Below are 25,177 nucleotides of genomic sequence, written 5' to 3'. Positions count from 1 at the left end.
CTCACTGCAGGCATGTGGACTAAGGGTAGCTCTGCCCTCATTTTATTGATTAGCTCACCGAGTTTCCAAGATGTTAACTGATCCAAGTTCTAAGCTCTGCCTCTATGTGAAAGTCCCTACTACTGGGGTTGCCTCACCCCTCCTGAAAGATAATTTTTCTTAATAGCCAATCCCCTTAAGCTGGTCATTCCTATCTCTAGGAGGTACCATATCCTGTCACCCAAGGCTGGTGGGGGGAGGGTGGTTGGCATCAGGCTTGGGTTTTTATGAAGGAGTGCTGTGGAGGCTTCGATTCTCCCTGCCTGGGGCCAGGCACCAGCCTTGCTGATATCCTGGAGAAAGGGGCCACTCTGCAGGAATGCAGCAGCACCCAGCTCTCCCACAGAGCCCAAGGGGCGTTCCAGTAACTCCTGCAGGTACCTTCCACCCTCATCTTCCAGAAGAGCCTGTCCACGGATGCTTTTCCTAGACTATCTCTCCACTGGCCACTCTCCACCTCCATCCACACAAAAGGAACCAAAAAGGAACAGCACTCCAGTCTAGGGGCCCTACCCCCATCTCCCCACTCCTCACCTACCACCACAGAAGCCCGCCTATTCCTAAATGCGTCCCCCAGAAAAATAAACTATGCCTCAGGGCCAGAGTGTTCCCACAACCGGCACAGAAGTAAACTTTCAGGGCCTCCCGGGTGGTGCAGCGGGTTGAGCGCAGCACTGCAAAGCTGTCAGCAGCCTCTGCAGCGGGGCTTCGATCCTGCCGGCCGGGGAGATACCCACATGGCGGGGCAGACCTCTCCTGTCTCGCCCGCTACTCCCCTCAGCAGTGTATTTCATTAGTCTGCCTGTTCTGTTCCCCACTCTGTCTCTGGTGAATTCTCTCACTCACCCACCCCCGCCCCCGCACCTCTGGCCTGTGCCCCGTTCTTGTATAAATAAATAAATAAATCTTTAAAAAAAAAAAAAAAAAGTAAGCTTCCAGAGGTAGTTTCCATGGCTGCCTTGTGTGCCATTCAACACCTTGCCAAGGCCTTTAAATGGCATCCAGTGAGGGACAGCCCTGTGTGCCTGCACAGCACAGGCGACACCGCGGGGACAGGGACGTGTGCCCACGCAGGCGTACACGCGCAACTGCGCTCGGCCCCCGGCCCCGCCCCCTGGCGACAAGGGGCGTCCCTAACGACGGGAGATCCGACGGGCCCAGGGTCCTGCGGGAAGACGAGCGAGCGCAGGACTCCCTGGAGCTGGTGAGGTAACCTTCTGGAGAGGGGTCTCTCAACCCTGGGTCTCCCCTATGGGGCTGAGATCTTCCTGCCCCTACTCTTGATGGACCCTGAAGCCCTTTGCGCACTCAGCCCTCACTTGCCTCAAGCCAGAAAACATCCACAGCCTTGACTCCCACATTTCTCATGGAAGAGAGGGACGGGTCTGTACACACTGGAGGCCCCTGGGCCCCCACCCATTTGAAGCAGATCCGTGCCTCCTCCCCTGCCACAGACAAGACACTGCAAACTGGTTCAGAAACTCAGGGTCCCTAGTAAGGGGAGGGGAAACAATGAGGAGCCAGGGGAGAGTGAGAGCCATCCAGTGGGTTGTGGTGGAGAGCAGTCCTAAACGTGGGGCCTCAGTCCTTCAGGAAGGCTGACCCCCGCCGCCCCCCCAGCCCCAGCTCCTGCAGGCTGCAATCCATCCTGCAGATCCAAATCCCTGCACCTCCCACCCTCCCTCCTCAGCAGGGCTGGTTTTCCCCCTTGGTTACCAAGGAAAAGCCAGGGCCTCTTCACCCCAGGTGGAATGGGGGAGGGACTGGCTGGCCTTTAGAGCTGAGCTTCCCTGCTGGGTGTCTCAGGCAAAGATAGGGATGAGGAGCTAATGCTGCTTTGAGTCCCTTTTAAGACTACAGATCTAAGCGGGCAGGAGTTGGGAGGGAAGGCAGACCCAGGGGTTAAGATTAATGTGCTAATTCATTTGCTAAAGACCTTTTGTGATTCCACAAACTGGGAATTCCCAGCTGGGAATTTGGGAGTGGCTTGCCCCCAGGCAGGGCCTGACTTGGCCATAAAAGAAATCAGGAAAAATGTAGACACAGTGCCAGGGCCCTGAGGACAGATGCCTGGGGTGGGGGTGGGAGGTTCTCTTTAGGGAAGGATGCCTGGGGTGAAGAAGCAGCTGGCTGAGAAGACAAAGGAAACATTGGCAGAGAGGTGGTTGGAGAGCAGTGGTTATAGAGCTGGTTGTAATGGGTAACCCATCGGCGTTAGCCCAGAGGTGTCCAGAGGTACAGAGGTGCTCGCTAACAAGGGCCACCAGGTACGTGGGCATCTTAGGTAAGAGGAAGGAAAGGGAGAAGCATTGAGGCCCAGTGATGTGATGAGCAGGATGGGAAGAGGGTTTCCCACAACATGTTCAACTTTCCCATTTGGACAGGTAGGAGAAGCCTCTGTCCATAGTGGTTAGATTTAACTGGGGGCTTGAGGGAACGTACTAAGGATTCAAGCTTGACTCCTAAGTCTGTAGAACGCCCAGCGTGAGTCCAGGGCAGGAAAGCACCAGGCTACAGTATTCTCCTGGCTCCAGAGGGGCCTCAGACCAAAGGATACAGGCCACCCTCCAGTTCTGGGGGAGAAACCTGTGCCTGGCAGTGATTCAGGGGTGAGGGAGCCTGGCTGTTTAAGTCAGGGTCGAAGGGATAACCCTGAGCGCCATACAGGTGATAAGAACACTCATGAGCTGGGAAAGGCGGCAGGGTGGGGACCCACTGAAAAAGCCCATGAACAACCAAGTCTGGGGCAATCTTGGAAGCAACCCCACCACCTCATTATTTGTCCATGCTCTTGTGCTTGGAAAGAGGGAAAGCTGGGGACAGACATAGACCCCAACCTTGCTTCCCCACTATGTGACCTGTAGCAAGTAACCTTTTCTCTCTAAGCCTCTGTTCCTCCTCTGTGACATGAGGGTAACAGTGTTATAATAACAATACTAACCATCAAAATTAGTGTGAAGGTTTAATAAGCCTAGGTAGGTGAGGCTTCTAATATCTTCCTCATAATATCTAACAACATCATGAGTGCTGGTTCTAGGCCCTGCACTGTATGAAATGTCACACACTTTAGCCCTTTTAATCTTCTGGATAGGATTTATCCTTTAAGCCTATGAAGGAGGTACCATTAATTTCCATCCCTGTTCTACAGGTTAAAAAAAAAGGGGGGGGGCTTGGTGGGGTGAAATGACTTGCCCAAGGTATCACAGATGCTATGGGGCAAAGTGGAGATTTGACTTTGGACAGCAGAGCTCGAGTCCTTAGCCAGCTGCTATGCTGCCTCCTGCTATGCACGCACTATTGAGGGCCTGGCATGTGACAAACCACAGCTACAAATAGGCAAGGATGTGGTTCCCAGCACACTTGTCCACCAGACAAGTGAAGTTATCCCCGATGAATTAACTCTGGCCCGCAAACCCCTTCAGTTATGGTCGGGACGTGGTTTCCGGACCCTAGAACCTGACACTCAGCACCCAGTGGGGATCTGAAGGGAGGAGGTTGGCCTTTCCCAGAGAATGTGGTCCTGGGTTAGGTTCCCCTGGTGCTAGAGACATGGCATGTGAAGCCCAGCAGGCTAAGAGACAGGTGCCATGGGATGAAGGGTTGCTGGGCAGGCCCCCACTTTCCTCATCTGAGGGCAGGGTGTGTCCTTAGGCGGTACACCAGGGCGAAAGAGGCACTCGCTCCAGCGGCCCTGATTTTCTTTCTGGAATGTGAAAGGATTCGTGCCTGGGAGGACCAATGGCTTGAACACACTTTAGTCTAAAGATTAGATTCTCTGACTGCCGCATAGGCTCCCCAAGGGGAGAAGGCTCCAGAAAGGAAGGTGACTACCATTTCTGGAACTGCCCTCTGTGGGCCCTTGGGGACTGTGCGTGTGTACATATATATTTATACAGTTATATATAATAGACTGTATGTATGGACAAAAGCAAGCCCATCATACCTAGACATACAATTGTTCTCTCTCAAAAGAAAAAATATATACTGTATATATAATTTCTATATATTTAAACTGCTAGAAAAATACGATATTACATGACTTCTACATCTTTTTAAAGTTTGCTACATTACTGTCAGTATATAATTCATAATTACTGTGCTTTGATTAGGCCAAAAATAACGAGCTGTATTTTTTTAAACAGGTCAAAGTTAACATACAGTGTATAGACACACATATGTATGTAATATTAAGATTTCCTTTCTTTTAGGGGGAAATGCATTTTAATGTAACAGAGATGAAAGCTTTAGGTTAGGGGCCTGAAGTTCCTATAGTGGGGTACCAAGGCCTGTTTGATCTCCTGGCCTGGGGAGTCCCCCAGGTTCTCTCTGTGTAGATAGGACCCCTGCTTCCCAGGAAGCAGGAGTGTGAGTCCTTCTTTGTGTCTATGGGGGAGCACTGCATTGTGGTTAGAAGCAGAAGACTGCATGCAGGCCTGAACCAGCCCCCCTGGGTGTGCTAGTCATTTCCTAGTCTGGGAAATGTCTGTTCCTGTTTCCTCAGCCACAGGATGGAGAGGGGAAGCCTGCCCTCCTCCCTTGCCCAATGGTTGTAAGATTCAAATGAGAGAAGAGTTCTCAGAGGAGCCTATAACTGTTGAGTGCTGAGCAGAGATAAGCTGCTGACTTCGTCCTGTGTCTGGAGACACGGGTGGGGCGGGGGGTCAGAAGAGGAACTGCACAGGAGTTAGACATCAGGCCCTGTGTAGAATAACCTGGGGGCTTTGACCCATTTCATCTACGGATGAAATGTGGTGAATTTCATTCACCACACAGTAAGCCTATTAAAATGGTCAGGACCCTGTGGTCACAAAGGAGCAAACACCCAACTCAGCTTCAGCAAAAGCGACTTGTCAGAAGGTTACCAGTGAGGTCTCAAAACTGAAGGAACTGCTGAGGAAGCAGTCAGTTCTGGGGCCTCTGGAACTAGGTGCTCTCCATCTACCTCAATGTGCTGGTCTCCACCAGGCTTCATTCCCTCCTGACAGGTCTTGCCCATGTGAAGGGAACAGCTCTCACCCACAGGGGATCTATATCCTTCAAGGGTGCGTGTCCTCTGCTGCATCCACCCGGACAGATCCTATAAAGGACTCTGATTGGCCTGCATCAGGTGGCCACACCGAGCCAATCGCTCTAACCATCACAAGACACTCTTGTTGGCCAGAATCTATCATCAGGAAGGGAGCAGCCCCAGACACCAGCTACCTGACCTGATGCAGACCTGACACTGGGCTAGGGCTTAGCATTAAAAATAAGAGAGCACGCCTGTACGTGGAGAAGTTCTTAATCTGGGGTGGGTGTGGGGAGAGGATGGTCTTTCAGATCCCTGAAATGACACAAGTACTGGGGTGATCTGACAAAAGGGACTATTGGGGGGTGGCAGTAGAACTTGAGCTCCGACTCAAAAGCCCTTGACTGCCTGTTTCCCAGGCTGCAACGGTGGGAAAGGCCCCCAGGCAGAGGGAACAGGTTGAGCAGAGGGAACAGGTTGAGCAAAGGGCACCGGGCTAGCCTGCGTGTTTGGGATATAAAGAGGCGTCTACTTCAAACAGGGCTTCCATCTGTGGAGGGTCCTCTATACCGAGCTGAGGACGCTAGCTGTACCCAGTGGGCGGTGGTGAACCAAGAAGGAGGGGCCGGCACAAGGGCCTGCCAGGGCAGCTGTGGCGGGTGGGGTGCGGGAGGACCTCCCTGGAGGACAGCTGTGCTGGGTCAGGACGCTATATGATCCAGGCAGAAAACAAGGCGCTGAGCTAAGGAGGCAGAAGCAAGTGAGAGGAGGGGCTGCAGCGAGGGAGGCAGAACTGAGGGCGCCCAACAGTAACTAGATATGGGGGCATCTCAAGGGGAGAGATGACTCCTGGGCTCCTGGCTCAGGCACCTGGATGGAGCCGGGGCCCCTTGCCAGGATGGGGAGTGAAGAAGGAGGGGGAGACACTGAGTTTTCTTGTGGGGAGGTTGAGTTTAAGGGTGCCAGGATGCACATAAGTGGAGCTGAGGGTGCAGCGCGGTGGGGAAGTGAGAGCAGCAAGCCTGGATGGAGTGAGGCAGGGCAGCCGCAGAAGCTTGAGGGCCCCCCACATGTAAGCAGGGGTGCTGAGTCAGAAGAGCCTGCCAGGGTGGAGACTTTTTGAAAAAAAAGTGATCAGAGAGGCTAGAGCAGAGCTGACAGAATGGCTGAGGAGGGCAGGGGCCTGCGGGGTGATCTGGGAGGGCGGCACTCGCCATCCTCTCTAGAACATGAATTGCAAGAAGGCAAGGAGCCCGTCTTGTTTATCATCCTCTTAAATATACTTTTGATATTTGATTAGTTTAAAAAAATAGGCTTAAAAGAACATTTGGTGTTAAAATCCTTCTTAGAAAAATCCTCTGCATCTGTTAATAATTTGCTTGCCAAAAATATTTTTGAAAAATTTATTTTTAAAACATCGAAAAGTGATTAAGTAAAATCTTCAACTCTGACCTGATTATGAGGTCAGAATTTTAAATGGTTTCAATACTTGCCTTAAAAAATGACATCAGGGGGCCTCCCCGGTGGCGCAGCTGTTGAGCGCTGGGTTGTGAAGCTGCCCGCAGCCTCTGCAGCGCCGGTTCGATCCCCGGCTGCTCCCCGGAGGAGGGTCCCACATGGAGCACAGACCTCTCCTGCCGCCCGCTGCTCCCCTCAGCAGTGTACTTCGTTTCTTCTGCCTGTTCTGGTCCCCCCTCTGGCTCTGGTGAATTCTCTCACCCTCCCACGCTTCTGAATGTACCCAGTGCTTGTATAAATAAATAAATAAATCTTTAAAAAAAAAAAAAAAATGACATCAGGGCCTCCCCGGTGGCGCAGCGGTTGAGCGCTGGGTTGCTCCCCGGCCACTGGAGGAGGGTCCCACATAGCGCAAAGACCTCTCCTGCCGCCCGCTGCTCCCCTCAGCAGTGTATTTCATCAGTCTGCCTGCTCTGCTCCCCGCTCTGGCTCTGGTGAATTCTCTCACCCTCCCACGCTTCTGACTGTACCCAGTGCTTGTATAAACAAAACAAACAAACAAACAAACAAATAAATAAATAAAATATGCCTCTATAAAAAAAAAATGACATCAGACCTTGTGAAATGGAGGCTCTGAGGGACTTTTTTTTTATACTAACCATGCATGGTGGGGGGGTCCACCTGGGTTGGGCCTAGAGGTACAGGCTCCAGAACAAAGGAAGAGCCATTAAGATCAGACCTTAGGGAGAAATGCTGAATCCCAAGACAATGAGGCCTTACACAGGGAGACTAGGGCCAACCCATTGCGGTGGGCACCCGGCCTGGCCCTAACACATGGCTGCTGGGAAGGAGAAGGGCCCGCCTGCCAGGACAGCAAGGCTGAGTCGTGTGGTGAGTAATGCCTGCAGTGCCAGCTCCAGGGCAACAACCGCCAATAACCTGGGGCTCCCCCTGCCAAACTGGGTACTGGTCCCCTGGGTGTGGCCCGCAGGGTATCCTGAGACACCTCCAGCACCAAGGGAAATGCCAGAATGTTTTGGGCCAGAACTTTGGAGGGAGCCCAGGGACAGAGCTGGCTAGAGCTGTGCTGGCCTGTCTCTGTCCTCATTCTATTGCCCAGACAGCCAGGCCTCCACCCTTCTATTCAGCCTCAAACACCGACACCTGCCACCTTGTCCTTCACACCTGTCCTGGCGATAGGGACTTAAAGATACCTTCTTGGCTTAGCACTCAAGAAGCAGGTCTCCAGGGTATTGTTTCCCAGCCTTGAACTCCCCATCTCCACGCACCCCTGCCAGTACTCTCGCCAGACACTACCGATATATTCAAATGTGGTCTCAGAGGACTCTCCAGGACAGCCTGCGTAGGCAGATGATATTATCCCATTTTACAGAAAAGGAAACAAGCTCAGATTGAGTAACTTGGCCACGATCACACAGAAAGTAACTGGCAAAACTAGAAGTGCAAAGTCATCTGCTGCCGGTAGCAGCATGCCCTCCCAACCACACTCTTGAGGGGCCGTTCGTCAAAAAACACCAGCTGGTTATTCCACAATTCTGGACACAATCTGTGAATTTGCATTTGATTTGCAAGAGGATGTCACAAATACATAGATATTTCCCCTACATTGCCCCCTCCTATCTCTCTCTCTCTCTCTCTCTCTCTCTCTCTCTCTGTGTGTGTGTGTGTCACACACACACACATCCACACCCCACAGTCAGGCTCTTCTTCCTTGAGATGCCTGCCGGGCTGGGGAGCACCATCTGGTCCCCTCCATCTGCCAAGGACACCTTTACTGGTTCAGAGTGTTCCTTCCCACTGGCCACGACACGGTGCACAGAGATGGGGTGCAGATCTGAGAGGAAACTGCCCGCAGAAGCTGCTGCGTGCTGAGCAGTCCCACTCCCACCTGCAGTATCGGGGCTTGGGCCCTCCAGCAAGGGTTTCGGGAATGACAAAAATGGGGGGGTGTCCCCAGACACATCCTCTGTCTTGTCTTCAGCCCCAGATTTAGCTGCCTTTTCACCTCCCACGCCTTCCCGCTGCCGTCTGGAATGCTGGGAGGCTGGGACAACTAGGAAGAGTTTAGGGGAGACTGGTAAGGGAGGGGACCCAGGGTGCAGAGAGGAAAAGAAGTGTTGGCACCTGGGACAGGGCTGGGTTCTGGGTCTGCCTCTCCTTCCCCTCTCAGCCTGCACTGCCCAAAACAGTGTCCACTAGTCACATGTGGCTATTGGGTCATCCGATTTTGATGGCTTGCTATAAATATATATATATATATATATATATATAATCTCATTAAACATTTTTATAAGATTTTGGTCATATTGGGTAAATATAAAATTAATCTCATCTGTTTTGCTTCACTTTACTGATGTAGGCCAGAGATGTAGAGGGTGCGAGGAGTCACCAGAGACAAAGTGGGGAGCAGAACAGGCGGATTGACTGAAATACACTGCTGAGGGGAGCAGCGGGTCAGACAGGAGAGGTCTGCCGCCCCATGTGGGTAGCTCCCCGGCCAGGGATCAAACTCATGCTGCAGTGGTTACAGATGGCTTCATTGTGCTGCGACCCCTTGCGCCACCAGGGAGGCCCCATGTTTCCCTTTACTTTTTTAATGTGGGTGCTAGAGATTTTAAAATAGTGCATGTGGCTTTATTTTGGCTTGCATTATTTTTTTTTTGTTGCTAACTGCGGTTGTCCGCCCCATCCTCCATGTCAGGCAGTTGGCTGTTCTGTAAATACTTAGTGAGGGAAGCTGTTCGGAACTAAATCTTTATTACACCTCAGTCTTTTGGCAATACCATATCCTGCCTCCTTTGCCCTTTGGGGACAGTACAATGGAGGATCAGAAGTATAAACTTGGTTTGTACAGACTGAGGTTGAATCCACCCTTGTTATTTATAAGCTGTGTGAGGCTGGGAAGTCAGTATATCGCTCTGTGCTTCGATTGTGCACCAGAAAAATGGGAATAACATGAGTAACTGTATCAAAAGACTCTTATGAGGATTAAATGCGTTAACTTGCATAAAGAACAACAGGAGGGCTTCCCCAGTGGCGCAGCGGTTGAGCGCTGGGTTGAGAAGCTGCCCGCGGCCTCTACAGCGCCGGTTCGATCCCCGGCTGCTCCCCGGCCACCGGAGGAGGGTCCCACATGGTGCGCAGACCTCTCCTGCCGCCCGCTGCTCCCCTCAGCAGTGTACTTCGGTCCTTCTGCCTGCTCTGCTCCCCGCTCTGGCTCTGGTGAATTCTCTCACCTCCCGTGATTCTGACTGTGCCCAGTGCTTGTATAAATAAATAAAAATAAATCTTTAAAAAAAAAAAAAAGAACAACAGGAAAAAATGCCCCACATAGAGCAATTGCTGGTAATTGCTATGTGGCTATGACAATGGTCCCCCTTTTTCTCAGGGAATACCTTCCAAGATCCCCAGAGCATGCCTGAAACCACAGACAATACTGAACCCTATATTTTTTCCTATCCCCACATCCCTATGATGAAGTTTAATTTATAAATTAGGCACAGCAAGAGACTAACAATAATAAAGCAGAGCAATTATAACAATATATGGTGCCAGTTACATGAATGTGGTCTCTCGTTCTCAAAACCTCTTATTGTATGCAGTATTTTTGGACCGCAGTTGACAGCACATAACTGAAACCATGGAAATTGAAACCTCAGACAAGCACGGACTACTGTATTATCTCAAATTTGGGGCTGCTCCTTATTATAGTTACATGTGTCACAATATATTACGCCTCTTTGGAGGCATTATTTTATTCACTCCTCCCCAAACATCTTCTTGGCATGTGTTACCCCACTTCTGCTGATCACATATTGTTAAAGACCACTCTGCCATCCATCTTGGTAGCTGCCCACCAAGACCCTCTAACACAACCTCTCCAACCCCATCCCCCCCACCCCCGCATCTTGCTCCAGACTTCCACTCCAGACTTGCTCCAGACTTGCTCCATCTTGCTCCAGACTTGCTCCAGCACTAAGGAACTGCCAGTGTGAGGAAGTTCCCATTACAAGGCCATCACCAAGGGACCACTGGTCCTCGGTTACCAGCTCCCAGCATGCAAGAACCTCAAATCTCGTCAATATCTGTCCCCAACCATTCCTCAGTCTCCATGGTGGAAAAGTCGTCCATCCCGGCAGGCCAAGCTTCTAGCTTAGGTGCATGGTCCTCAAGGGTCTCAGGCATCCAATCCCAAACAAAGTCCAAAGCTCCAAATTCTGCAGCCAAAAAACGCTGGATGCGCAGGATCATCGCTGAAGATGAGGAGTGGTCGCTGGCCATAGTGCCCCTCCTCTCAGAGCTCTGCATTCAACACATTGTCAAGAACTTCCAGAGTGAGTCTGTCCCTTGGGAGGAGGGAGAATGTGGGAAGTGGGGCAGGGCAGGTGGGGACTGCCCGGGGCTACCCCTGTCCTCTGACAGTGTTCTCATCCTCACTGAACACTCCCCTTCACTCTCCTGGGGCCAAGACAGTTTCTCCTGCTGGATCCACTCTGAGGTCCCACCATGCCTGTGCTCTCTCCTCACCTTTCCCAGTCTCTTCAGCAAAACCCAACCCAAACTTTTCTACCTCCTCCTCCAGAAAGCCCTTCCTGGTTGACGGCCCTCCATTCTCGTAGAGTCTTCCATGCTGTGGCAGATTCTTGACTTGTTTTGTACTCATTTGTTCTGTAAACATTCATTCTTTAAAGACCGGTTGCCAGTCTCTCCTACCAGATGCACAGCTCCCCAAGGACAGGGCCATTATTTTGTCCACAGTACCTAAATTACCACTCAAGCTGCAATGGATTTGTGTGACTTGTGTGTTGTCTGTTTCCCCTCACAAGAGGGTGCAGCTTCCTCTGTTCTGTTCACTCATGTATACCTAGCACTTAGAAAACTATCTGGGCACAGTAGGTGCTCCAAATCTTTTTTGTTCATTTTGAAATGAATGAATCAAATCAAATTGATTCTGAAACCTCTCAAGTCAGGGATTATCTCTTCTATCAGACTAAGTGATCACTGGAGGCCGGATCTGAGAGTCTTCCTCAGACTGGGAGCAACCTGAGACCAGAGGCTGACTGCTCACCTTCAGGCAGGGAACACCCCAGGGCCGGGGGCTGTCTCCCCACTCAGATTGGCCCTCTCTGAGAGAAAGGATGTCTCCCTTCTCAACCTGGAGTTCCCTGAGGGCAGAAGAGGGTTTTCCCTTTCCTTAGTGCCCCCATGCAGGCCCGGACCAGAGGATAGTGTTCCGGTGTCCCCAACACTGTGACTCTTGCTTGCTTCCCTCTGTTTCCACAGACAACCCTATCCTGAAGCAGCTGCTACCGAAGCACCAGCAGAAGGTCCTGAACCTCTTGTCACATGACCTACCACTGGCCGTGACTGCCAATCTGATCGAAGATGAGAATTACTGGCGCCGCTGCTGCACCAAGCGCTGGGAGGTGTGTCACGTGGCCAGGCACGGAAACAGCTGGAAGCGCATGTTCTTCGAGCGGCATCTGCAGAACCTGTTGGAGCACTTCATCCCAAACACCACAGACCCCGCGGTGATCCTGGACCAGGTGCCACTCTGCAAGAATTATGTGCGCAAGCTCTGTGTGCACCAGTTCCTTCCTCCGGTGCTGCTACCGACTGGGCCCCGGAGCGGGGACCTGTCTGACTCTGGCAGCGAGGGAGACATGGAAGAGCTCGTCACCGACCACTACCAACTGGGCAATCTGGTGGCTGGCCTGAGTCATCTGGAGGAGCTGGACCTGGTGTATGCAGTCAAGGACTGCGGCATGAACTTTGAGTGGAACCTCTTTCTCTTCACATACCGTGATTGCCTCTCCCTGGCAGCCACCATCAAGGCATGTCACACACTCAAGGTACCACCTGCCTGTCTGCCCACTTCCCCACCCCCCATCCCAGCAGCTCCCTGATGAACCTCTCCCCTCACCTTACTCCTTCGCTACCGTCTTCTTCTTCCCATTTCCTTCTCATTCATTGACCAAAAAAGTCTTTTCATGCACACTGCACCAATCTGGGTTCTGGAGAAGCAGAGATGAACAAGGTCTTCCCAGTTCACCAGCTTTTTATTCAACCAACAAACATCTGCACTCCAGGCCCCGTTCGAGTGCCGAAGACTCAACAATGAGCAAAATTATACCATTTGTGCTATCTAGGGGGATAAAAGGCACTAATCAGCAATCATAAACATGAACTCTCAACTAGGATAGGGTTGCCACATCTAGCAAATAAAAATACAGGACGTCCAGTTAAATTTAAATTTCAGATACATGACAAGTAATTTTTGAGTATAAACATGTCCCAAATATTTTTAGTGGAAGAAGGAGACCCTGCAGGAACTCAGAGGGAGGAAGAAAAGGGGGACACAGCGTTCTATCTCAGAGCCACGGGAGAGGTGCATTTCAAGAAGAGGGAATGAGCAGTAATGGTGGAATGGAGCTGAGGACCAGATCTGGCACCCATGGAAGTTACTGAGGAGGAGCTAGGTCAGTGCAATGCCAGAAGCAGGGGCCAGATTGGAGGGTTTATGGAAATAGTGGGTAGTAAGGCAATGGGGTGACTATGATCAACTTTCTGAAGAACTTAACTACGAAGAATGGGAAAGATAGGGTGAAAATTGATGAGCTTGGTTTTTCTTTAAAAAAAAAATTGCATGTGTTTTAAGTCAATTACAAAAAAAGAGGCTGAGTACATGAGAGAAACACAGGTGCAGTGACCAAAGACTATTCTTGAGAAGGCAGAAGGGGTGGGACCCAGGACTGAAGTGCAGTTGGCTTGGAGCAGAGGGGAGAGTGAATGTGGTGGGCAGCAGTGGACTTGTGTTATTATAAAAGTGAGGGGTCCCCATTCCATGTCTGGAGAGGCAGGAGGAGACTTACCTGCTGAAAAGAGAGAGTAGGGTGGCCCCCTGACATTTTTGGAGGCTGGAGAGTTGCAGTTTACGAGCAGGTGTGTTAGCCAGAAAAAGAGAGTTGAGCTGGCACACCCTGGAACCACCAGCCAATTCTGCCACGTGATGGTTTCCATCATATCAGTTGTTGGGGCACAGACACAGAAAATAAGAGGGTGGGTTTGATCCAGGATTGGAGCTGTGCCAGAGAGAAGCAATGAAATGACCAGAGGGACCAAACACTAAGTTGATTAGAGGAATGGAAAGAAAAAAGAGAACTGAAGCATGGGGAGAGCGTGGAGATAGCAGCCACTCGGAGCGCTCAAAAAAGAGGGGAAAAAAGTCAATGAGAGGGAAGGGATGAGGGGTCTGGCCCCAGTACAGTCCTATCTCCTGCAACCCATCTACTTCCTGTTCCTCCCTGGCTCTTACCCTGGCAATCTCCTTCACACAGTTCCTCTCCTAGTCCTGCTCAATCTTAGCCAGCAGAGGAGATCAGGCTAGGATAAGAGACCCAGATTCAGAACCTGCTTCTGCAGCTTTACCACTGTGGGATTCTGGGCAAACAATTTATGCATCCTAAGCCTCCGAGTCCACTTGTAAAGTGGACAGAATGTGGACTACCTCATTGGGATACTGAGGCCTAGAGATGACGATTGTGAAAGTACCCTAGCAGCATGCCCAGCACATAATCATTTCTCCATATATGGTAGCCCTCTCCCCATCTACCTGCCACAATTCTGAACCACTCTGCCATGCTGGGTAGGCCTGAGCTGCCCAAGAGCCAACCAGGTGGCCAATACCAGGTGAGCAGAACTTCAAGCCTTCCTGTTACTCCAGGGCAGACAGCCCTGGCTGCCAGTTGCTGTACACCCTCTACCTGCCCACAGATCTTCAAGCTAACCCGAAGCAAGGTGGACGACGACAAGTCACGCATCCTTATTCGAAGTCTCTTGGACCACCCAACCATTGAGGAGCTGGACCTGTCACACAACCTCATTGGGGACCGTGGTGCACGCGCTGCCGCCAAGCTGCTGAGCCACAGCCACTTGCGTGTGCTCAACCTGGCCAACAACCAGGTGCGTGCATCTGGCGCCCAGTCACTGGCTCATGCCCTGGCACACAACGCCAACCTCGTTTCCCTCAACTTGCGCCTCAACTGCATCGAGGATGAGGGTGGCCAGGCACTCGCCCATGCCTTGCAGACCAACAAGTGCCTCACCACACTGCATCTCGGGGGCAATGAGCTATCTGAGCCCACCGCCACGATCTTCTCCCAGGTGCTTTCCATCAACACCACGCTCACCAGCATCAACCTATCTTGCAATCACATCGGGCTGGTGAGTCACCATTTCTGGGACAGGTGGGGCCAAGGAGAGGCCCTGGGGTCTTGGGGATGGAATGTGGAATCCAACTGCCAGGGGGTAGTTGTAGTAAGAGCACAGACTTTACCAGGGTCCAACCTCAGCTCTGGCAGTTTAGTGCTTATTAGGTTACTTAATTTTGGGGGGCCCTCTATTTTCTCATCTGTAAAATGGGAGTAATAATAGTGTCTAATAAGTATTGTTATTGGCAGGATTGAAAAGCAATGAATCATTGCAGTCACTGGGTGGATCCTCAGAAATTGCTAGATGTTACCATTACAAAGGGTTCTGTTCAATGCTAGGCACACATTCACTGGTGTTCCTTTAATCCTGAGTTATGTAGAGAGATGCATATTATAAGACCACTTTACAGATGGAAAATTGAGTCTCAGAGAAGTCAGTGAGTTCCTATTAGCATCCAGTCATAGAACGTGGCAGAGCTGTGAGTCAAACCCAGAACTACTCCCAAGTTTGGGTCCTTTCCAATAGACAATGTATTTCAAACTTTCTTGATCAAGTTACAGAGTAAGAAATACAGTTCACATAAATACCAAGTGATCACATATATATCAATATAATGTAATTGAGAGTTGCCTTACTGCTTTATGCTATATGCTGATGTTTTCCTTTATATGCTACTGTTTCGGTTTTTTTGTTTGTTTGTTTGTTTTAAGATTTATTTTTATTTATTTATGCATACAAGAACTGGGGTACAGGCCAGAGGTGGGGTGTGTGTGAGAGGGTTCACCAGAGACAGAGTAGGGAGCAGAACAGACAGATCTACTGAAACATACTGCTGAGGGGAACAGCGGGCAAGACAGGAGAGGTCTGCTATGCCATGTGGGTTAGCTCCCTGGCAGGGGATCGAACTCATGCTACAGTGGCTAGTGTCAGCTTGATAGCGCTGAGACTTTAACCCCTGCACCACCAGGGAGGCCCCTGTTTTGTTTTTTTAAATGCTCTGTAGCCCATCAATTTGACTTTGCTTATTCTGTTGAGCCACAACCATAGATCAGCAGCATCCTGCTTCCCAAAATGAAGTTTTTTCACCTTGGGCCTGGTCCACCCCAACCCAGAAGGGGCCCCAGAGCTGTGAAGACTAGGGAGGAACGCCCTCTGTGTAGGCCCTGCATCCTCTTCTAAATCTCCCAAGAGAAATGACTTCGCTCAAATATCTTGGGGAAATGAAGTGGGGGGGGGTGGGAGGAGAGATGCTTGCTGGCTACAGGAGCCAGCAAGTAGAAGATTCACTATGGCCATAACTAGAAGCCCCAGGGTGTAGGGGATCCTGGGATGGTAATCCGGTAATCCCCTGCTCTGCCCACCCCAGCCTTGTGCTGCCTCTCAGTGCTCCCATGGTCCCAAGATGCCCACTGTGCCCACATAGGGCCATGCTTGGCAGCAGGGGAAGAGAGAACACTCCCCCACACACACACACTCTGACTCTCTTTTCAGAGTCAGGAGGATCTTCCCAAAAGTCACTCCCTCTGAGCTTCCTCCTCACATCTCAGCCAGATTTGTCTCCCATGCCCGTGGCTGAGCCAGAGGGGAATTACTGTCATTGCCTTAGTCATGTTTGCAAACCATTGGGGTTGAAAAATCAACTGAGTCTTGAGCACCACTTTTCTTATGGCATAGAATGGGCTAGAATCCCAAAGAAGATGTCAGTGCATTGCACAAGGAGGTTGGTCTGTGAACCACGTCTTTCTGTCCTATCTATACCCAGGTATGCATTTTGCGTGTAACCTGGGTAGTGGTAAAAAGGTAAAAAGATTTCTTCCCCTGTGCCCCTCTCCCAGGATGGCGGAAAGCAGCTCCTGGATGGCATGTCAGACAACAGGACCCTCCTGGAGTTTGACTTGCGCCTATCAGATGTATCCCAGGAGAGCGAGTACCTCATCAGCCAGGCCCTCAATGTCAACCGTGAAGCAGCACGTCAGCGGGCCTTGAATCCCAGCCACTTCATGTCACCCATCATGACCAAGAATCCTGAGAACCCTGTGGGATAGGATGAGGACAGGGTGGGGCGGCAAGCAGACCTGGTAATGCCTCTGCCACGTCTGCCTCAGAATGTCACTATTTAGGGGCCATGTGGGGAGGGGAAACAGGTGGGGAAAGCACCCGAATAACATTGGGGTGAGTAATCAAGGATTGTGTAGAAACAGATGGAGGGGGAGGGTCTGGGATAGGGGAAGAAGTATGAAGTGGTACCCAGCTACGGAAGTCTTAAATGACCAACTTTTTCCAGAAGCAGGGAAGGCAGAAAGGTCTCAGAGATTGTACCTGCTCAGAGTCCCCCCAGGGGCACCTATCCTCCCCTCTACTTAACAGCCTCTGGACCTCTTGACCCTTCAAATTCTTCCTCTCTTTAATCTCCTCTCCTCCTCCCTCCCTCTCTCTTTCCTCTGGCTCCAGCATAGCTCTGCTAGTTCTTCCACCCTCCCCCCTGCAGATGTCACTTCCCTGTTGTTTGACCTGCATTAAGTGATCCAGTTCTACAGGCCATGCCATCCCTTAACTAGATCCCCATCCTCCATCCTGGGAAAAAAAGAAACAGGTGACAGGAGGGGCTCAGACTCAGTGGCCTCCCCAGAGAGCTGCCCATGGGAGGTGGAGATGGTGGGGAAGTGCCACACTGGGAAAGGAAGTCAGTGAGTCATTGCAACTTTATTATCCACCAGTTTGATTTGTACAATCTTTGCGCTTGGAAGTTCACAACAGAAAGGCCACAGTGTGATGCACCCAATTGACAGAGACCTGTCTTCTCCCCAGGCAGGCCCAGCTCACCCCACAAGCCCTTGTCCCCAGGACACACAGACTCTTATAGGCGCCCTCCATGAGCCCCCATCACTCTGTGGCTGCCCACCCGGGGGCCACACCTATGGGAATGACGTCGACCCTCAGGGGCCAAGAGAGGACCTGACTGATGGACACAGGCTGAGCCCCATTCCCCATCCCCCTCAGGCTGAGGCACCCAGAACCTCCCCATCCTTTTTTCCAAAAGGTGGGTAATGGGCTGCAACCATGGCGTTGGGATGCCTGCTCTCCAGGGACTCCTCCTAACCAGCAAGAGCTGAGCAGAGCACCGAAGGGAGCTTGGGAGTGACTGCACGCGCCTGCCTGTCCAGGCCACCCACAGTCTGTCCGTGCCTGACACCCTCTGACAGTTCTGGAGTGCAAATGTGTAGGTGTGAGTGTGAGTGTGTGTGTACATAGCCACAGCTGCTAGCAGAGGTTCTAATTAGAGAAACAAGAACATTCAGTGTAAAGTTTAATTTTAGAGATTAATTAATTTTCTGGTTTTCGTTTTCCCTGGCAATCAATAAAGCTACCAAGAAAATAGACCAAAAAAAGTGGTTTCTCTCTAAGTCTGTGCGTGTGGGAGGTGAGGCTGTGTGAGAAGACCTAGGCAGAGATGGTCAAAACAGGCAAAAATAATAGGAGCCCCAAACCCCTTCCTCTCTTCCCACCTTGGATTTTGTCTCGGGAACAGGCCTGAGGGAAGAGGAGCAGATCCCTCCCTCCTCCAGGCTGCCCCACATGAGGGCATAACATCCAGGTGCCAGCTGGCCAAGAACTGGAGCCTGAGGCCACAGCTCACCACCTGTACCTCACAGATGTCCATTCAGAGGAAGGAGGGGTGCTCTAACCGCCAGGTCCCCAAGGAGCACAGACTCAGGGTCCAGGTAGGTTCCGTGCTGGCAGCAGGCGGGCACTGCTACCCAGGGAAACTGAATGGGCAGCTCTTCCCTCCTGCCAAGACTCCTCCAGCCTCCTCTCCCTCCCCACTCAGCCATCTCCACTTGAAAGTAAAGCTCAGTAGCTGAAGGGCCGAGGGCCAGGCTGTGGTGTCCCCACAATCTGTGCCTCCCACTTCCCCCCCTAGGAAGGAAGGAAGAGGAGCCAGAAGAGATTGCATAGGGTGGTGGCCACACCCGTGGTGGGTACAGGCCTGGCTGGGCTGAAGAGGAGGGAGGAGCGGCTCTGATGGCTCAGTGAAGTGAGAAGCATCAGGCATGAGTAATGTTGATGGCCCAAAAGTTATCCTCTCCAGCTTGAAATGTTAAGCTTAATCCCTGGGCGCTAAATCTGCTGGGAAAACTTTAGCCAGAGGAGTCTGGAGTGCAGGAGGTTGTACACAGACATGCACACTGAAGCACACTGGGGTGGGAGCAGTGGGAGGTGGGGAAGCTTTGGGGAAACAGGAGGTGGGGTCAGCACCCCAGGATGGTGACAGGATAGGAGTTGGGCAAGATTTAGAGAATTCCTGCCTCTGCCTCTGCCACTGTCACTGAAGTAGAGTATTTCTCCAGCTGGGGGCTGTGACAACATCCTCAGCCCTGCGGAGGCACGTATGGGGATGACCACCCTCCACTCGTCCCCACCAGTCTTGGGGAACCAAGGGGCACCCCACCTCTGAAGGCCCTTTTATTCTACCCTCCACTCTCCTCTTTGACTCCACCTGCTTCCATAGTTCCTGTTGCCTTCCAGGTCTGTCTCCCTGCTCTCCCCTGCTACTCATTCACCTTGGTGTGAGGGAGTGCTCTCCCAGAAGGGCATCCTGTCACCATCCTGCTGACCCCACCTCCTCCAGGTGAGGGGGCTGCAGAGTTTATGGAAAGGACTGACACCCAGCCCACCACATGTGCCTCCTCTCCGTGCCCCGGCCAGTTATTCAGAGCCAGGGATTGAGTGGGGCGCAGAGGGAGGGACATCTATGTGGTGAGCACACTCCCCCGCAGGACCAGGGCTCCCTGGGGCGCAGAGAGACAAACAACAGTGGTGGGAGGGGCAGAAAGGAAACCCCGATCTTTGGGGCCAGCGCCAAAAAGAGGATAGCAACATTTCCACGTTTTGAGATGGCTATTGGGGCTGACTCCTGGCCCCTGCCTCGGACCCACTGAATTCATTAGCTGGCTGGAAGCCAGCCCCAGAGCTCGCCAAACCACCACCCCCTCCGCAGAGAGAGGCCCCAGTAGGGCAAGGCATGGGAGGAAGGAAAGCCCCAGTTTCGCTTCCCCCACGGCCTCTAAACCTCCCCCAGCTGCACAGCGAGGGCCTCTAACTGGAGAGAAGGCCCACAGCACAGTTGCCACATAACAGTCAGAAGATCCATTGAAAGGCTGGACGGGAAATCTCGAATGTGCGCATAGGAAGGGGAGGCATCCCCTTAGGACTCGGGAACCAGGGATGGGACCGAAAGAGACGAATCTGCTCAGGTGGGATTCTCCGGGAGCTCCGACCCCTTCCCATCCATCTGTCCCTTTATGTACAGGGAAGGCGGGGGTTTCGGCCCCAAGGGGTCCAACCCTCGCACAGCCTCCCTCCACCACACCCCATGGTGCCCGCTTCAGTCACCGTCGTGACTCCCCCTGCTACACGCAGGGCGCACAGTCGGGCGCGGGGCAGGCAGGAGGACGGCGGGCCTGACCTGTCCAGTGGCCGGAGGTCACAGTGAGGTTTCCACGCAGGAGCCATGGCGGTGCAGTGGCCGGTGGCTGTGGCCCAGACACCCCTCCTGCCGGTGCACGATGAGGACCGGGAAATAGAGGGCGTCGTGGTAGGGTGGCGGCGGCCCGGCCTCCTCCTCGTCGTCGTCGTCCTCGTCGTCCCCCATGCTGGCCTGGCTGGACAGCCGCGTCTGCTCCGTGGGGCAGCTCGCCTCGTTGATGCTCCCGCTCCGGCTGCGCCAGAGACAGCTGCGTCGGGAGCCGTAGAGGCGGCCGAGCGAGAAGCGGCTGCCCCCGCACCCCGGCCCCCGCCGGGCCCCGGGCCGGCCCGCGGGCTGGCGCAGATGCTCAGGGCGCTGCGCGAGAAGATGGACGAGCTGCTGACCGCGCGCTGGCAGTGCTCGCAGCTGCGCCGGTAGGGGGCCGCGCCCGCCGCGCCCGGGCCGCCCACCCCGCCGTAGCGGCACGTGGGCGCGTAGCCCCCCGCCGCGCCCCCCGCGCAGCGCGCCCCCAGCCCCGCCAGGTCCATGAGCACCGCCTCCGAGTAGCTGGGCACCAGCTGCTGGTTGGAGCGGATGTGCCACTCGAGCTCCGTGCTGTCCACCGTGTTGACCCGTGGCAGGCGGTGCGTGAGCGGGGGCAGCAGCTCGTCGCTGGGGCTCAGGCCGCCGCCCGCGCTGCTCGCCGAGCCCGGGCCCTCCAGCCCGAAGAGCTTCTCCACGTGGTAGTGCGCGTAGGCCGTGCGGTACTCGGCCAGCACGCGCAGGGGCCACGACAGCGTGAGCAGCGCCGCGGCCCAGAAGGCCGACGAGCAGGCGTACCACGGCGGCCGGGCCGGGTCCGGGAAGGCCACCATGAACTCGCGGAAGTCCACGTTCTTGAGGTGCATGCCCTCGCGCGCCTCCATGTAGTCGTCCAAGCCCTCGTTCTCCGCGAAGAAGCGAGCGCGCTGGCACAGGTAGGCGTTCTCGGCCTCCACGCTGGCGAAGCTGAAGCACTTGGTGAAGCGCAGCCGCGTGGCCGGCGCGCCCTCCAGCCCCACCAGCGCCTTGGATACGTCCCGGACCCCGCAGCGCGCGTAGTCGAACTCCGCCTCGGCCACGTGCGTGTTGACGCGCTCATGGTAGACCTGCGGCGCCGAGAAGACGCGGGGGTCGCACCTGGCGGGTCACCCTCCTCGGCCCCTTCGCTGCTCTTGTTGCCTGCGCAAGCCCCAAGCCTAGCCTGCTTCCAGATCCCGCTGAAGCCCGGCAGGCGCTCACCGCCTGATGTGTCCACACCGAGGCCCCGGAGTTGGGCTTGAGGGCGGGACTAGAACTCATCCCCACCTGTGGGCTTTCTGATGTTAATGAAGGTCTGCTCCGTCTGGGGGTAAAACCTTGGCCATGAACTTGCCAGACCCTTTGCCACTGCCCACACTGACCCCTCACCACCCCCAGACAGACAGCCCTTCTTCCCTTTTAAAAGTGTTTCCAAAGGCGAACTACCTTTTTCTCTGGTCTCTCTGTCCCTCCCTAGACATCACCAGCCTCCTTCCTGATTCTCACAGGTTTTGTTTCCCCACCCCAGTACTAAGACGGAGATCACCCTCACCTGCGGAAGTCTTCCAAGCCCTCTCCCGGGGTCCTAAAATGTCTACTACTGGCAGGTCCAGGAAGGGCTGATGGACACCCCACCACCATTCTCCATGGGACCTCTCACACCTACCTTCACCTTTTCACCCACTCACCCTCACCTCTGGGAGCCTTGGACTTGGGACCCAGGGACCTGGGTTTGAGTCTAGCACTACCGCTTAGAAGCTTCAGGCCTTGGGCGAGTCACTGAACTGAGGTTTCCTTACCTGTGAAGAACTTGGAAGCAGCCACCTCAGTGAATAGGTGAGAGCATGCTTTGAGACAGCACATGATGCCATCTCCAGTCACTAAGCACCAAACCGTATAGATCCTGGAGCCTGACTGCATCGGTTCAAATCCCAGCTCTACCACCTACTAGCTATTTGACTTGGAACAAATTACTAACCTCTCCAAGCCTCAGTTTCCTCATGTGTAACATGGGGATAATGTTATCTACCTCATCAGGTTGTTCTGAGGGTTAAATAAATGATTTACTATTTGTGAAGCACTGAGAGCAGAGCCTCGCTGCTAGTGTTTGCTGTTGTTATTATAATTGTTTTTACTGCCCTCCTATTGCAGTGCCCACAGGACCTCACTGCTGCCTGTGCTCCCCGCCCCAAGGAGACAGGTAGGGTCCTAGCACCCACTCCCCTCTGGACTGGTTGGTGCTCTCCTCCGGCCCCTCACCTGGGTGGTAGTGTAGGCATCTCCATTCCGGTATCGAGTGACCTGGCGGGTGCGTCGGACATAGTGATAGCTGATAGCCTTCCACCAGATGCAGGGTGTGGCCTGCTGCATCCGGCCCACACGCTCCCGCACGCTGCTCACATCAACACGGTGTTGCAGCTCATGGCGGGCTTGGCAATGCCAACATTCCACCAGGTAGACGGCGTACAGCATGAGCAAGAAGGCCAGGGGGATGTAGACATAGCCGTTGGAGCAGGGGCTGTCGTGGTACATGAGGCTGTTGCCCTGGTAGGCGCTGCTGAAGGTGAGGCGGGTCACTGTGGTGACGTGGCACCAGGCCACGGCCCCCAGGCAGCCGTACATGAGCAGCGAGAGCAGCAGGCACTTCCAGTGGGACTCTCGGCAGAGGGACTTGGTGAAAGAGGGCTGGATGGGACGCTGCTGCTCAGATGGATGGGGAGAGGGCCAAGATGAATGGGGAGTGAGATGCAGTGGTAGGACCCAGCACAGAGATGGAGGGACAAAGGTCAGCATCAGGGACAACAGGCAGAGACAGACAGGGATGTGGCAAGAAATAGTCACACCGGATGGGAGCCAAGGACAAGAGAAGTGGCCCAGAGTGAGCCATGGGAACAGGAAAAGGGAATGGAATGCAGATATAGGAAAAGTGCAGAGAGGTAGAGAGATGCCCCCAAGAGACAGAGAGGGGTCAGAGCCACAGATAGAGGCCGGGCGACCCAGGTGGCAAGGAAGACACAAATGGACAGGATGCACCCAGAGGAAGAGTCCACAGACACAAAGATGGTCATGAAACAGGAGGAGGTATGGATGGGAAAAGACGGGGGACAGACAGAAAGGCATCAGCGAAGGCAGGTCCCCAGACCCTTTGTAGGTGTTTCAGGAAAGGGGAATGGGACCCACTGACATCACTTTCCCACTACAGGACCTCATTTCCAGATACTTTCAGACCTGTGTTCTCAAGCCTCCCCTTTGACTCATCGACCCCCCTGTCTCACAGACTCTTACCTCCTTTGGAGCAGGACCCCAGGAAAACCCAGATCCTATCTCATTCCCCACAATCTGGACTCCAGAGTCACTATGCTTCTCCCTCCTGCGCCCTGACAATCTTCCCTGTTCTGAGATGGAAGGGAGGAGCTGATGACCTGAGCAGAAGGCATTCCAGGAGGAGGGAGCAGGAAGGGCACGTGCATGTGACTGGGTAATGGGTTGAGAGAGCCGGTTTGGGACAAGGGTAGGTAGGAAGACATTTACAACCCAGCCATTTGTCAAGAGAAAATGATTTTTGGTGCTCTCCAGGGGCCTATTAAAGCACTTGGCACGTTCTGTCCCATAGTTGTCCAGTGAGTTGTTTACATGTCTGGTTCCCCCACTAGACTGGATACTCCTGAGGGCAGGGCCTCTTTTGCAACCCCCCCCCTCCCCCCGCATAGTGCTGGCACCCAGCAGCCACTTAATACATGAGTATCAAGTTGGGTTTCTGGTGGTGGCCTGTGCTTTCCCAATTCACCTCCCTGCTGTGTAGTTTTAAGAACCCCACACACCTCCTGCTGAGATCCTGCCTTATTCCCTCAATTCCCCAGACCTGACCTGGAGGCTGGCCAGGGGAAGAGAAAATGGATAGAAAAGAAGGGCACAGTAACAGGCAGCAGGCCTGGGGAAATCAGAGGAAGAATCTGGAAGTACAGATAGGTAGGTGAGCTAGCAAATCACATAAACAAGATGAGGGTACATGTGCCTTTCGGGAGCTTTTCCTTAGGGGTGTGCACACTTGTCCCAGGTCCTGAGAGCACATCTATAAGGGGGTCCGGCTCCAGGACCGCCCCTACCTATGTGTTCCTGCCCTAGTGCAGAGTGCATGTGCGTACACAGTGGGACTGGGAGGTGGGGGTGGGGGCTGTGCCTGGTACTTTCCTCAGTTTCTTTGTCTCCAGGTGGAGAGGACTGGAGAGTAGGGGTATGCTTACTGCCGATCCTCTGAAGGGTTCCTGGACTCATCGGGGGGGCGCAGGGGGGTGTAAAAGGGCTGCACGAACACTGGGAGACAGAGGTGCACACACACACACTCCACGTATGCTCCAGGTGACCCCCGGGAGGAGAGCTCTGCACATGTGTGACCTGAGAACCCGGCTCAGACCACACTGGCTTCCTGTTCCTCGCCTGCCTCTGTATCCCCTACAAGTTGCCCTTCCCGGCCTTCAGGACAGCATCCCCCTCCAGGAGAGAGGCTCCCGGCTCCGTCCCCACCCCCACCCACCCAGGGTCGTGAGGCTCCGCCCCCAGCCCCTCCCCCTGCCAGGACCCCCCCCAGCCCCGCCCCCGGCGCGGCCCCTTCCCCGCCGCCGCGGACCGCTCGGGCGGCCGGTGGGGGCAGCGGCCGGGACTGCGGCTGCAGCGCGGGCTGCGAGTGCGGGCGCCGGCCGCGCTGCGGCGGAACCGGCGGGGGCCGCGCGCGGCGGCGCGCGGGGGTCGGGCTGCTGCGCGCCCGGGGAAGGGGCGCCGCGGGCTCTCACCTCCTCTCGGGCCGGGCCCTCGTCAGCCGCCGCCGCCGTGGGCTCCTCCGGGACCCCGGGGCCGCCACCGCCGACGCCGCCGCCGCCGGCGCTCTCTCCCGCGGCCGAGCCAGGGGGGGACAT

At 53.9% G+C, this 25,177-nt stretch overlaps 2 protein-coding genes across 4 annotated transcripts; one reads left to right on the top strand and one right to left on the bottom strand.

The window, feature by feature from the left end:
• Positions 1-1,156: 1,156 nt before the first annotated feature.
• Positions 1,157-18,110, top strand: TCTE1 (t-complex-associated-testis-expressed 1). Of its 3 annotated transcripts, none has more exons than XM_037519820.2 (5): positions 1,157-1,243; positions 10,444-10,860; positions 11,810-12,378; positions 14,300-14,749; positions 16,573-18,110. In XM_037519820.2, exons 2-5 carry the CDS (start codon positions 10,584-10,586, stop codon positions 16,780-16,782), a joined length of 1,506 nt encoding a protein of 501 aa, XP_037375717.1. In that variant the 5' UTR covers positions 1,157-1,243; positions 10,444-10,583; the 3' UTR covers positions 16,783-18,110. The 3 variants fall into 3 exon arrangements, with proteins under 3 accessions (XP_037375717.1, XP_037375718.1, XP_037375716.1); XM_037519821.2 differs by having other exon boundaries at positions 1,157-1,248; positions 14,300-14,488; XM_037519819.2 differs by having other exon boundaries at positions 1,157-1,248.
• TMEM151B (transmembrane protein 151B) lies at positions 15,716-25,177 on the bottom strand. The gene is given in 4 exon segments (XM_037519818.2): positions 15,716-20,527; positions 20,530-21,352; positions 22,524-22,964; positions 25,055-25,177. Coding segments are annotated over 4 exon segments (1,692 nt in total). The 3' UTR covers positions 15,716-20,222.

This window comes from Talpa occidentalis, unplaced genomic scaffold, assembly GCF_014898055.3.
Source record: "Talpa occidentalis isolate TD23 unplaced genomic scaffold, MPIMG_talOcc4v2.1 talOcc4.2, whole genome shotgun sequence".
Taxonomy (NCBI): domain Eukaryota; kingdom Metazoa; phylum Chordata; class Mammalia; order Eulipotyphla; family Talpidae; genus Talpa; species Talpa occidentalis.
This window is presented reverse-complemented; position numbering and strand designations above follow the sequence as displayed.